At 43.3% G+C, this 12,740-nt stretch overlaps 1 protein-coding gene across 9 annotated transcripts in view; it reads right to left on the bottom strand.

Moving 5' to 3' along the window:
- Window positions 1-12,740, bottom strand: part of Vstm4 (V-set and transmembrane domain containing 4) — a 123,210-nt gene that overhangs the window by 40,420 nt on the left and 70,050 nt on the right. Inside the window, exon 8 of one of the 9 annotated variants that reach the window (XM_074079395.1) lies at window positions 11,008-11,062. The exons of the other annotated variants lie outside the window; for them this stretch is intronic. Within the exon in view, the coding sequence (XP_073935496.1) occupies window positions 11,008-11,062 (55 nt within the window). The remainder of the gene's footprint in view (window positions 1-11,007; window positions 11,063-12,740) is intronic. 9 annotated transcript variants of the gene reach the window in all.

The following is a 12,740-nucleotide window of genomic DNA, read 5'->3' on the forward strand; positions in this document are numbered from 1 at the left end:
AGGGCAACTTTTTTAACTTTACAAGAAACTGCCAAATTGTTTGTTAAAATGTACCATTTTCCCTCCCACCTGCAAAGTATGCAAGTTTCAACAGCTTCACATCCCTGTGGCCACTCATTTTTTCTTTCAGTAGGGGACAGGGTCACAGTAATCCTCCATGTCAGAGGAACTCACCAGTCCTGAACTCAAGCTCTCATCCATGTCTGGGGAGTCAGGTTAAGTTCTCACATAGCTTCACCTCAGAAGAATGAAGACAGGAGTATCACATGACCTGGATCCTGATGGCTATGGCTCCAGCTAAAGCAGCCTTTGGACTCCAGGTGTGACAAAGCAGTGCAAGTTTCAGAGCTTCAGATGGCCTGCCTGGCCTCCCCCCATCCTTTTTCTCCTCCAGTGGCAGGGCTGTGACCACAGACACCAGCTCAGGCTGCATCTCCTGCCTCTTAATTTTAAGCCTTTCTTTCCTCCTGGTTAGGGTAATGGTTATGGAAAGTACATCCACAGGGAAGAAATGACTTGGTTTTGCTGACAGTAGGAAAACCAACCCCGAGGGATCTAAAATTTACACAGCTCTTTGGAACACACACACTTTAAACTCCTAATGGGCAGTTTCTGAGTATTTCATTTTGTGGATGTGTTTCCATGACTCAAGCTGAAAGTTACCATTGCTGTGGGGGTGGGGAGGTGAGAAGAGGATTTAACATTCTCTTACACAGACTCCTGCAAAACAATTTCTTCTCCTGGAGATCACAGTTGGATGTGCAAGTAGAATTAAGTTTGTGGAATAAAAAAGAAATGCATTTGCAGCCACTATAAGTTCCCCAATGTCAAAAGTTCAATGGGGGTAATGGCATTATCACAGCAACAGATCAATACGCAGGACATGGGATGCTTATGCTAATGTCACCTTCGAGCAAAAGCACAGGCTGCAGTTCTACAGAGTTGCACTATCAGGAATCTGTTTACGCAAGAGAGAATGAGAATTGTCAGGGGCAGACTTCCTCTCCCTTCAAGGTAAGTGCTCATTTTTTATTCAACAGAGAAGTAACTGGTAAAACAAAGTCTACCCAAACAATATCCCCTGCACAGCCACAGCCACCAAGGAGGCGGGGGCTGTGTGCCCAGCACATTCTACAGAGAGGCCTCATGAGTCTCTGTAGGACCAAACTCAGGAAAGAAAATACGTCAAGGCCCCTATCATCCTACTGAAATCTACAGACCTTGGATTGAACTTGACTTCATTTTGAGTTTCATGGGTCTGAGGATGTAGAGTTCCCTGATGTGTATGTTAAGTAAAGATAATGAATCAGAGCCAACAAAAGAAACATCTTTCCAAGAGAGAAATGTGAAATAAGAGGAAAGGCCAGAAGTGGCTTTGAGAGGTAGCTCAGTGTAGTAGTGGAGAATTGGGCCTCCTGAGAGAGGAACTCAACACATTAAGTAGCTTTCACCATCTGTTCAATTCTCACTGCAGTCCTGTGAGGTGGGGCCAACAATTACTCTCACTGCACAGATAAGTAAGCAGGCTTTAAAAGTCAGGAAAGTATTCAAGGTTACCAGGAGTCTGAGTTCAGAGCCTGTCAGTCCTGCCACGGATCAACACTCCTGTAAGAGCTCACCAGCATATTTCAAGTACATGTTCAAGGCGGTGAGTACCCTCAGAGGTGAAGGCCTTTTATCTAGGTGAGCCAGACAGGTGTATAGCTGTTCCTTTTTGCAGAAACACACCTGAGAGCCCAGTGGAGGAACAGGGAAGGATCGCTGGCACAAATTACGTGAGATTTGGGAAGAGGCTCACACCAACTGAAGGACAGCAGAAAAAAGAAAGCTGGTCCCCTCCTCATTAGAGGCTGGTCTTGGTGTCAGGGGACAGAAACCTGAGGCTACAGAGCCCAAGACTTTGCAGAGGCAGACATATGGAGTTGCCACGGATGAGAGAGGGTGATGGAGAAGGAGAAATTTCACTGGAGGTTTTTTAGGTGCCTCTGGAGGTCTCTCCATAGCCTCCACCCCCTGCCCAAGGCAGCTGGCCTCCAAGGTACAGGAGGAGATGTACCTCTGACCAGCATGGGCTGGAGGTAAGAAGGGTGCGGGCTGTACTTTGGCCAGGCTGTATGTGGGGTGGCAACAGATCTCCTGTTTAGAGGAATCTGCTAGATGGGTGGAAATATGAGGCCACACGGCAAGTGGGGGAGAACTGGAAAAGTTCAGGGGATTTTCTGAGGTAATCACCGAAGCCAACCACCAGGTTTACTTTCATCATATCCTCAGCGCAGAGGTCACTGGTCCACTAGGCCCTCTAGCTCTAGGGAGGCAGAATCCACTAAAGTCTTCTGGTATGACTTATGCTGCTAGAATCAGATGTCACAGTGGACTAGTGGCTTCATGGCTGGCCTGAGAAGTAGGGCTCCAATTCAGTTGCACTCTCAAATCCAGCAAGCAGATGTGAGTAATGCCTTACATGCATCTTGACAATCCAAGCCAGAATCCAGAGACACACAACGTCTCCCTTGCTCTGCTGCTTCAGTTGTCTAATCAGCCTTGGGAGTTTATCTGCCTCGATTCCCACCTCTACTCCCAGTCTCTCTGTTGTTACCCAGTGACTTATGGCCAATTCTCTAAGGTGCTTTAGAACAAGAGAAGGAAAGAAAACATCTGGAACTCAGAAGAGTTCCTGAAGAGACAAACACTATAGTCTATCCAGGTTTGTTGGCACCTGGGATTGAATGGACTTGCTAGGAATTCTGAGCAGAGCAGATTCATATCATACTCTTGAGTCTGGAAGGTTCAAATGCAAGAGAAGTTGTATGCCAAAGGTAACCATTCTTAGGACAGAGATGACCACCTCTAGAGCCTACTGAAGCCAAGCACAGAAAGGCCAAGGCTAAATCTTTCTGGTTCAAGATTTTGCTAGTCATCAGACAAATGGATGCCTCTAGATTTCACTAATGCATGTTTTCCCAGAGAAAATGCAATTATGGATAATGGTCTTGGGGAGGGTCCTGTCACATGAAACTTTTCATAGATGCACAGTGACGGCTCCTGATCTAATGTAGTCATTTGTTTTCTCTTCCCTATGGACCATAGAGGTATGTATTCTCAGCCACCTTCCAAGAGTAGTTTTACTAGAAACATCATTCAAGAGCAATGTTTTGACTTAGGAAAAGACTTTGGATGTCTTTTCAATGGATGGATACACTCTGGGCATTTGCAAACTTTATGACTATCCTCAATTCCCTGGATTACGCAGGGTCTGTCTAGTGGTGCTTAAAAGTATGTGCTCTTGGAGACACAAAGACTGCCATTTATCAGCTGTGTGGCAAGGTACTTAATCTCCCTGTACCTGTGTTTCCTCATCTACTATGTAGGACTCATAAGTTCCTCTTCTACAGGGTTATTTTGAATACTAGATGCACTAATACTGGAAGGAACTTAGAGAAGTACCCAGTAGGCATATGGTAAATGATGTACATGTACTCCCTTATTATTATTATAGCTATTGTTTTATTATAGATTATGAATGAGTATTGTTTTAACAATGTGTTCCTGTGAAATATTTAGAGGCAGGAAATGTCATGTTCTGGGAGCTGATGAGCACTCCGAAGTATCAGGCCAGTGCCAAATAAAGCCAGTGGATTTTTTTTTTAGTAGTAGGCCAAATAACACTACTAAATGATAGGTCAAAACATGCCACTCACTGCCTTGCACAGATTCCCCAGGGATTTCTCATCAGAGACTTAGAGTCCATGTGGGGAATCTCAGGATGGATCCTCTTCCTTCATGACCTCGTTCTGAGCACCTTCTGTCTCCAGCATGCAGACCAGGGCTCTAGCTGCACTGGTATCTATGTGTTTCTTATACTTACCTGGACAGCACTGCATACTCAGGGATGACCACAGGGCCTTTGCTCATGTTGTGCTCTCTGCCTGAAGGTTCTTCCCCAATACCACAGTGTTCCTGGCTCCTTCACTTTATAAGACCTTTGTTCCAGTGTGGCTTCCTCTCCGACAAATGCAGTCCCTCCCTATCCCTCTTGCCCAGCTCAACTGCCACCAGAACACATAGTGTTCCTTGGCATTATAAAGCATCACTCATTGGTGTCTTCTGTCTTCTTCTTCTACAATGTCATCATAGCACCTATATTTCCTTAGTGCAACAACAACTCTGTGCAGGATACACACATAGATATGGATATAAATTTATATATACATATAAAAGTATTTGGAACAATATAAGACAAACTTCTAACAGATACTCTTCTGACAAATAAGAGCCTAAGAAAAGACTTTCATTTTGTTTTTCAACACATGAAGATTTTGAGTTGTCAGCTCAATCCTGTACCCCCACTTAGAACTTTCATTATCCTCTTACCTGGCCAGTGAAGTCAGGACAGAAAACACCCTGAGAACCAGTAGGCTCAGACGTTACTGAATGCTTTTGACAAAAGGTACAGAGCTCATAGCCTAGTGTGAAAAAACAAGGACCTGTGGCCAATCATCTCAATGGATTAACTCTATCCCATCCCAGTGGGGAGATGTGTCATCTCCCACATCTCATCTATGAAACAGAGATGTAAGTGTATTCCTACTGGTAAGCTTTGGGCAGGGTCTGCATGTGGAAAATGCCATTGAAATATGTATACTATCATCATCCTCACCATTATCACCACTGCCACCATCATCACCACCCCCATCATCATCACCATCACCACCATAATCACTAACCTTCATTGTTACCATCATCACTGTCACAACAGTGTCAGGTCATGGCCATGATGTACAGTGCGCAAAGCGAGTATCAAGAACAATTCTAAAATAGCAGTAGGCATGCCTGCTCATTTGTGAAATCACAAGTAAAGGGCACATGTAAAATAAGTTTATAATTTGTATTCTTCATCTTTCTATGCACACTTTCACCATAAATTAATGAGACTGCACCTTACTGCTTTTGATCATCACATGCTTGTTGACAATTTATAAATTTAGCTTTAGAAAGTCATGATAATAAATTAGGATTTAATCTGGCTAGGGAAAAAAATCCCCTCAAATGCACCATCATTTTCTGTGAACCAGAATTTCACATAGAGATTTTCTTCTCAATACTTTGGATGCCTTAGCTTGATCTTTCAGATGTGTTGATGATTTTTTAGTTTCTTTCCAAAAATGGCACTTCATTTCTACTATTCTTCATTTGAGATTGAAAAAGTCTTTTAATAAAAACTCTGTTCAAAACTAGGGCTTTAAATGAAATAAGCTTAAAAATCAAATGTGAGTAGGAAAGATATTGTTTCATGAGATTACAAAAATAAAATAGAGTGTAAAAGTTTGAAAAAAATTTCCCAGCAGTACAATGATCCTGGAAACAAAGTGCCCAATAAAGGCAGCAAATCAGCCAAGCTAAGTTGGAAAACAAGCTATTGCTCTTCAGGGAGGGACAGTCCGTGCAGACACATAGGGACAGGCCTTGCTAGAGCAGGGCAGGGAGACTATACACCAGGAGAGGTCATCACAGGGCAGGATCCACTAGATGTCAGGTCTCTCTCTTCTATCTGGACCATTCTGCAGACAGAAGACCAACTCATCTCTCTTTCACTGTTCAGCTCTGTCAGGTGGTTCAAAGCTCATGCCCCCCCCCATCAGCATCTTGCACACGGCTTATTGGTGTTCAATAATGGTATGGGTATGATTTTATGGAAGGCTGAAAAAGTGATCTGAATGAGTCAGTGATGTAGCAAACAGGAGAATCATACAGTCCTGGGGTTATCACCTTCTTTCTCAAACCACAGAACCACATTGCCCTTCTAGAACAGCAAGGCAGCCTCCATCTTTGCCACTTCTGCATTAGGATTCTCATTGTCTCTCAAAACAGGTTCTTAATGAGTGCTTAACGTGCTACCCAGTCATAAAAGCTTCATTTAGCCTCAATCCACCACTGTTGGCCTCTGGTAGGTGTTTCAGATACCACCAGGTGGCAGAGGACTCGCCTTACAGATTGTGTGGCCTGTGGAAATGACAGCTCTGGGTCAGGGTGAACAGACTCCCCAGTACTGGGTGTTCTCACATCTACTCCATCTTGATGACTTCTGGTTTACGGAAGCTCCAGTGCCTGTTCTCTCTGGTCTGAAGGAGGCCCATGAAACCAAATGACTTCTGTTTTCCCCACTCTCATCCCTTCCAAAGCCTCGGCATTGATTCTCCCTCCAGTAGACATACATAACTCCCCGTGACAATAATGGGATGTACATGAGCACCAAGGGGAGCATAGAATTTTTATCTTTGTAAAAATGGTGCTAGCATGCTACAAGCAAAGTTTTTGTTTTTTTCCCAAGGCTTTTACTTGGGGCAATATATTGTACATGTGGTTGTGGATTTTTTTCCTTCTTTTTAATTTTAAATCGAGATTATGAACATATTTTATGCAGGTTAATATATCCTTTTCATGTAAAATTTAACTGAAGCCGGTTCTAGCACATTAGCGACAACAAGAGAAATTCTCTGGCTTATTATAAACATCCTTCAAGAAACCTGAAATGCGTGTCCTCTGGAAATAATTTTGCTGGGATGTGGATTATTAAAATCCTCTCAGAATTCTATCACTGGTGTCTAATGGGCCTCAGAGCCCTTTTCGGCTCCTGATCAGAGGAAAACTTTTGGCCCCGACAGTATATTCTGGAAACAGGACTGAGAAGGAACTTATTTCCATCAACAGGCAAAGAAGACAGGGCGTGGTATCTGAGCCCAGGCTCACCACTCTGTGGCTTCTGATACAGTGGGAAAAGGCAAGTTCTTGGGACACAAGTCACTAAGCTGTGATGGAATGCACAGCTTCCTTTCTGTCCATTTGGAGTATTCTGATATCTGTATTTCCAAGAAAGGAAGGAAGTTTACTGAAGACTTTAAACTTGAGGGAATCCCAGGTCTCAGTCACCTGTCAGAATTCCCTACCTGTGAAGGGTCCTAGGGGAACCCAGGGCAAGGCTACACCTTGCTGAGATAAAGATGAAATGTGAAAGGTTTGCAGAAATGAAAGAGAGCTACAACACCTTTCAGAAACCTCACATTTAATTCTCTCTCATTGACAAATAAGACAACCCACCATTCTTCCAGGGGCTTGAACTCTTTTACTAAGATGTAAGTAGAATCCAGGGTAGGGGCAGTGACTCTGGGCATTTATAGCTTCAACCCAACTGGAGATGTCTATTTAACTGGATAAGTTACTCAGATCTACAGTTCTCAGATTTAACATCTACCAGATTCATTTGGGATACTGATAAATTGCAGATTCTGCTTTAGTAGGTCTGGACTTGGCCCTGAGATGCTACTTTTCCTACCATCTCCCTGAGATGCATCTTTCCTACCATTGCCTGGGCAGCTAGACCACACTAGGGGCAGAAGGACGAAGAGCTCCAACCACAGACATTCAATCATTTATTCACTCCATACAGAATGGCTGAGGAGACACCTGTGGATTTCATGTTCCATTCTGGGGATAACACAATGGACAAGGAAGGCAGATTCTCATTGAAGTTAAAACCAGTGCCCATGAAAATTTGTAACTTCTGGGCATCAAAGGAAACAATCAAACTGACTTGAAAAGGCAACCTACAGAATGGGTGGAAATATTGCCAAATTCTATTTGGGTCAGAACATATAAAGAACTCCAACAAGTCAACAACAACAAACAACCTGATTAAAAAATGGACAAAGAACTTGAGCAAACATTTCCCTGAAAATATATAAATGGCCAACAAGAACATGAAAAGATGTTCAATATAACTAATAATTAGGGAAATGCAAATGAAAACCATAATGAAATACCACCTCTTACCCATTAGGATGGCTACTATCTAAAAGAAAGAAGGAGAGGGAGAGAGATGAGGAGAATAAGGAGGAGGTGGGGGAGGAAGGAAGGAAGGGAGAGAATGAAGAGAGGGAGGGAGGAGAAAGGAGGTGAAAGGGAGAGAAGGAAGGGAGGAAGGAAAGAAGGAAGATTACAAATGTTGGTGAGGATGTGATGACACTGGATACCTTGTTCATTATTGCTGAAAATGTGAAATGACACAGTCACTTTGGCAAAATGTATGGTGGATCCTCAAAAAAATTAAAAATTGGGCTACAGCTGTGGCTCAAGTGGTAGAATGCCTGCCTAACAAGTGTGAGTCTCTGAGTTCAAACCCCAGTAACTAAAAAAAAAAAAAAAACAAGTAAAAAAAGGTTTATCAGAGGATTCAGTGAACTCATTTCTGAGTGTATACTCAAAAGAATTAAAAGCAGGGACTCAAAGAGATATTTTCACACTCATATTCATGGTATTCACAGTAGCTGGAAGGTGGAAGCAACCTCAGTGTCCATCCATCAATGGATGAAATGCTGAATACAATGGAATATCATTCAGCCTTGAGAAAAAAGGAAATTATGACACAAACCACATGGATGAACAAAGGGATATTATGCTAAGTAGAACAGGCCAGTCACAAAAAGATAAATACAGCACAATTCCACTTCCATGAAGTGAAACAGTTAAATTCATAGAGACAGAAAGTGGAATGACAACTTTTAGAGACTGGGAAAATGGGAAGTGGTTACTTAATGGGTACAGAATTTCAGTTTAGCAAGATGAAAGGAGTTCTGGAAATCTATTGCCCAACAAAATGAGTATACTTAATGCTACTGAATTGTGCACTTAAAATGGCTAAGATGATAAATTTTATGTCGTGTGCAAGTGCATGGTCTGTACTATACAAAATGTCTACGAGGTAATGACTTTTGTAGTACAAGTAACGTAGAGGTCACGTTGTAAGACAAAACCACGTTGTTCAGGGGAGGCGAAAGTCAAGTCAGTGAGGAAAACATGACTTCAGTCAGAGTAGGAATTGCTAAAACTCAGGTGAGGCTGGTGCTGTGGGAGCCCCGAGGAGAAGCTCTGGGGTTGAGGAATCAGAACGTGGTGGTTATTTGAGCCAGCTACAGCAGCAGAGTGGGAAGAAAGTGACCCTCCTGGGCAGGCTGAGAAGTTACAGGAAGGCTCCAGACACCATGGACTCAGGCATGAGGAGCAGGAAGACACCTCGATTCTCTATGGGACTGCCATTCTCCAAGGCAGGATACACTAGGGGGATCAGGGGGAGCGGGGACAAGGAGCCCAGTGTGTGCCATGTGGATTTGAGGGGCCCTGGGCCTTCAGGGGAGTGCCTGATAAACATGACAAGAGCTGGTCCGGAATTGACTCAAAGACCTCAGTTAGGGAGCTGATAGGGTGAACAGGTGGGTGGTACACCTGTGAGAAAGTCAACTGCTCTCAGGGCGAGTGCTTATAGAGTACCCCAGAGGCAACTGGCACCCTAGAGAGGGGGAGAGGGAGGGCAGCCACAGCCAGGAGGAAAAGCAGGCAATAGGGTGATGGCAGATCACATAACCACCTTCAAGCATGAGGGTGTGCTTCATAGCACACCACCACAAGGGGTCGGACACAACAGGTGGATGGACAGTGCCTTAAGAGTAGTCGTCAATATGAAAAACCATAGCTTTATTCCCTGGATGAGCCTAGATTTGTAGAGAAGTGAGTGAGGGGCAAGAGGCCTCAAAAAGAAGGTGGTCAGTGAGCCACATCTCGGAGCTGGATGGCAGCTCCATAGGAAGATGAGGAAAGCAGTAGGTGCAGGGCTGAGTACCCGGGAGAGAGGTCTTAGCCCACATGGGGTCTCTGTGGGACACAGGCTTCCAGGGTGAGGTGGGACCAAGGAAGCAGAAATAGATGGTGTTGGCCTGCCTGCCATTCACAGGAAACCATGCTTCATCCTGGAAGCAAGGGGGCATAATCTAAACATTTTAGGCAGGGAAAATGACATGGCTGGAGTTGTATTTTAGGAAAACCCCTAAGTAGCAGTATGGAGGATGGATAGAGGGACTAAGACAGGCTACAAGATACCTCCTGGGAAACTTGTGGTAATTAAACCACAGTGTTCCTGGTTTTTCTGCCTTCAGTCTCTTGCTCACAAGAACTCATTTTCTCCTTAAAGACAGGGATGGCCTAACCCTCCCAGCTCCCCTTGTGCCAAGTACAAGGAGTTTAGATCAGGTGCTCTGCCACAGAGGGTGCTGGTGCTGACTGAGGCAAGGGGGTGGAATCAAAGTTCATTTGAATCCAAAGATGTACTCACTTTGCTTTTAGTTTCCTTTGGGATGCCAGTAACCGCTCTCCTAAGTCTGGTAACAGTAGAGTTTCCTGTTGTGTTTTTCCCTTTAAACCTGGAGGTTTTGCTCCCAAATCACAGACACAGTGTGTATTTTCTTCCTTCATTCAGCCTCTAAATCAATAAACTGGCCTAATGCAATAAAAATAAGTCAAATGAGCTTCTGGTTGGTAGCCATTTCTTCTGAAAGGAGGAAACAGCGACAACTTTTCCTGGAAGTGTGTGATTTAGCTCATTGAGCTAATTCATGCTTCATGGTGCTTAAGTGGGGTGAGAATACTGGGGACCCCAGAAGGCTTCAGGGGTTTTGAGCCAGTGCTCCAGTTTAAAGGAAACCCACAGGTGCATCTGCCTGCAGTGCATTTTGAGAGCTATTTATTTATTGATTGATTGATGCTGGGGATGTAACCCAGGGCCATCCCTGAGTTTTCTACCACTAAGCTGCAGCCTAGCCCACACTTTTGTGGAAGTGCTCCCTCACGCCCAAAGGGATGAAGGACCCTTTGGATATGTTGGAATAATGACCCACTGGAAACATGTAAACTCATTAGGCAAACCAGCTGTATTATCAGATCTTCACAGAGAGCCTGTCTGATACAGGGGCTTCACTGCCTGATCAGCGGTCCTTGGAAAGCAGGCTGTTGCATTTGCTTGCTAGGATCAAAAAAAGAGAGATGGTGGGGAGGAAGGAAGTTTTGATAACTTGATTATAAGTTGTCAAAATGCCTTTCTCCCTCCTTTTTTTTCTTCTTGTATTCCGTCGTTAAAAAAGAAAAAGAAACTTTCTGATCACTGTTAATCGCTGATATACATACCTCTTGCAAAATGCCATGTTGTCTTGGAAACATAAGGTTCCTGCTTGCTAACACCCTGTGGGTTGCAACATAAAGAAGCAAGCTTGTCACGTGGCTGGCATTAGGGTTGAGATAAGCAAGGCAGAACCAAAGCTCCTAGCAGAGTAGCTGGTAGGTGCTCGATGAATGGAAGTTCTCTACCCCAGCCTGTGGACCGCTTTTAGAAAGAAGGAATGGGGACTCTGTGGCCCAGGGCCCAACCAGGAAGCACTGTTTTTGAGTGTGGCAAAATCAAACAATGATAGAGTTAAATACCTGTCTGGTGCTAGCTACTTCCCCCACTCAGAAAAAGTCTCCAAGAAATTTTCTAAATTACCCACTAAGGCATGTATAACTCAACAAGTAGTTATTGACTTCAGTTTCAAGCTACCATCAAGACTTATTGATCTGAGAAATAAATATTGACCAAATTGAGAGTGAACTGAGGTCAATGCTGGCCTCCTGGGGAAATCTATCTTAATATTTGCCCAAACCTGCAGACGCTAGGCCTCATATTTCTTGACTCTAAACTGCTGGTCAAAAAGAGGCCCAGTTGAGGTCAGCTCTTTTCTTTACTGTGAGTTGTTATTTGTGAAAAATGGTATCCTAATTGACTTGTTTCTGGAGAATGTGGTATAAAATATTTTAAACTCTTCATATCTTAAATGATCAAAGGATAACTTGATATTTAAAGAATCGTGGGAATATTTTCATAAAACAAATAATTCTTTTCCTAGTGGTACTAGGGTTTGAACTCAGGTCCTCTGGTGCTCTGCCACTTGAGCCACTCTACCACCCTTTTTTGTGTTGGGTAGTTTCAAGACAGGGTCTTGTAAACTGTTTGCCCAGGCTGGCCTTGAACTGAGATCCTCCTGATCTCTGCTTACTAAGTAGCTAGGATTATAGGGGTGAGCCACCAGAGCCCAGCTAATCCTTTTGATATATAGATATAGATATAGATATAGATATAGATATAGATATAGATATAGATATAACTGTCCTGACCATACTTGTCATAAAAAATTAAGTTCCTTTTAGGGGCTGGGTGTGGTGGCCAACACCTGTCATCCTGGCTACCCAGAGGCATAAGCAGGAGGGTCAAGGTCCAGTCAGCCCAGGGAATAAACATGAGACCCTATTCCAAAAATAACTAAAACCAAAAGGGGTGTGGCGTGGCTCAAGTGGTAGAGTGCCAGCCTAGCAAGTGGAGGCCCTGTGTTCAAACTCCAGTACCACCAAAAAAAAAGTAAAAAATAAAAAAATTTTCATAGGTTATTTTGAAATATTTTCTTTATTTATGTCATAATTCATTTTACATCTCCTCATCTCATCTTTTTATTGGATGTCTTTTCTATACAAAATTTTCTTATCAAAATAAAAAATCTTTAGCATATCAGAGTTAAAAAATATTTTCTAGGCCAAGTTCCCATATAGAGAAGCATGTCAGCTCAGCAAACACACAAACAACCAAGTCCACAATCAAAACTTGCTGTCAAGACCAGTCATCTTTTAAAATGCTATTGAATCCAAAATCTTTTTATAAATGGCAAAAAAAATCTTGCTTGAGCAAGATTCTGTACCCAACAATTGCACAACTGGTATTTGCTTGTGTTTAATGGATACAAGAGAGATGCAGCCCAGCAGGCCGTGAAACAGAGAAAGTTATCTAATTCAAGACTGAAGACACTACGGGTCACTTGTAGGTATACTATCAC

The sequence above is a fragment of the Castor canadensis genome, chromosome 7 (genome assembly GCF_047511655.1).
Source record: "Castor canadensis chromosome 7, mCasCan1.hap1v2, whole genome shotgun sequence".
Taxonomy (NCBI): Eukaryota; Metazoa; Chordata; class Mammalia; order Rodentia; family Castoridae; genus Castor; species Castor canadensis.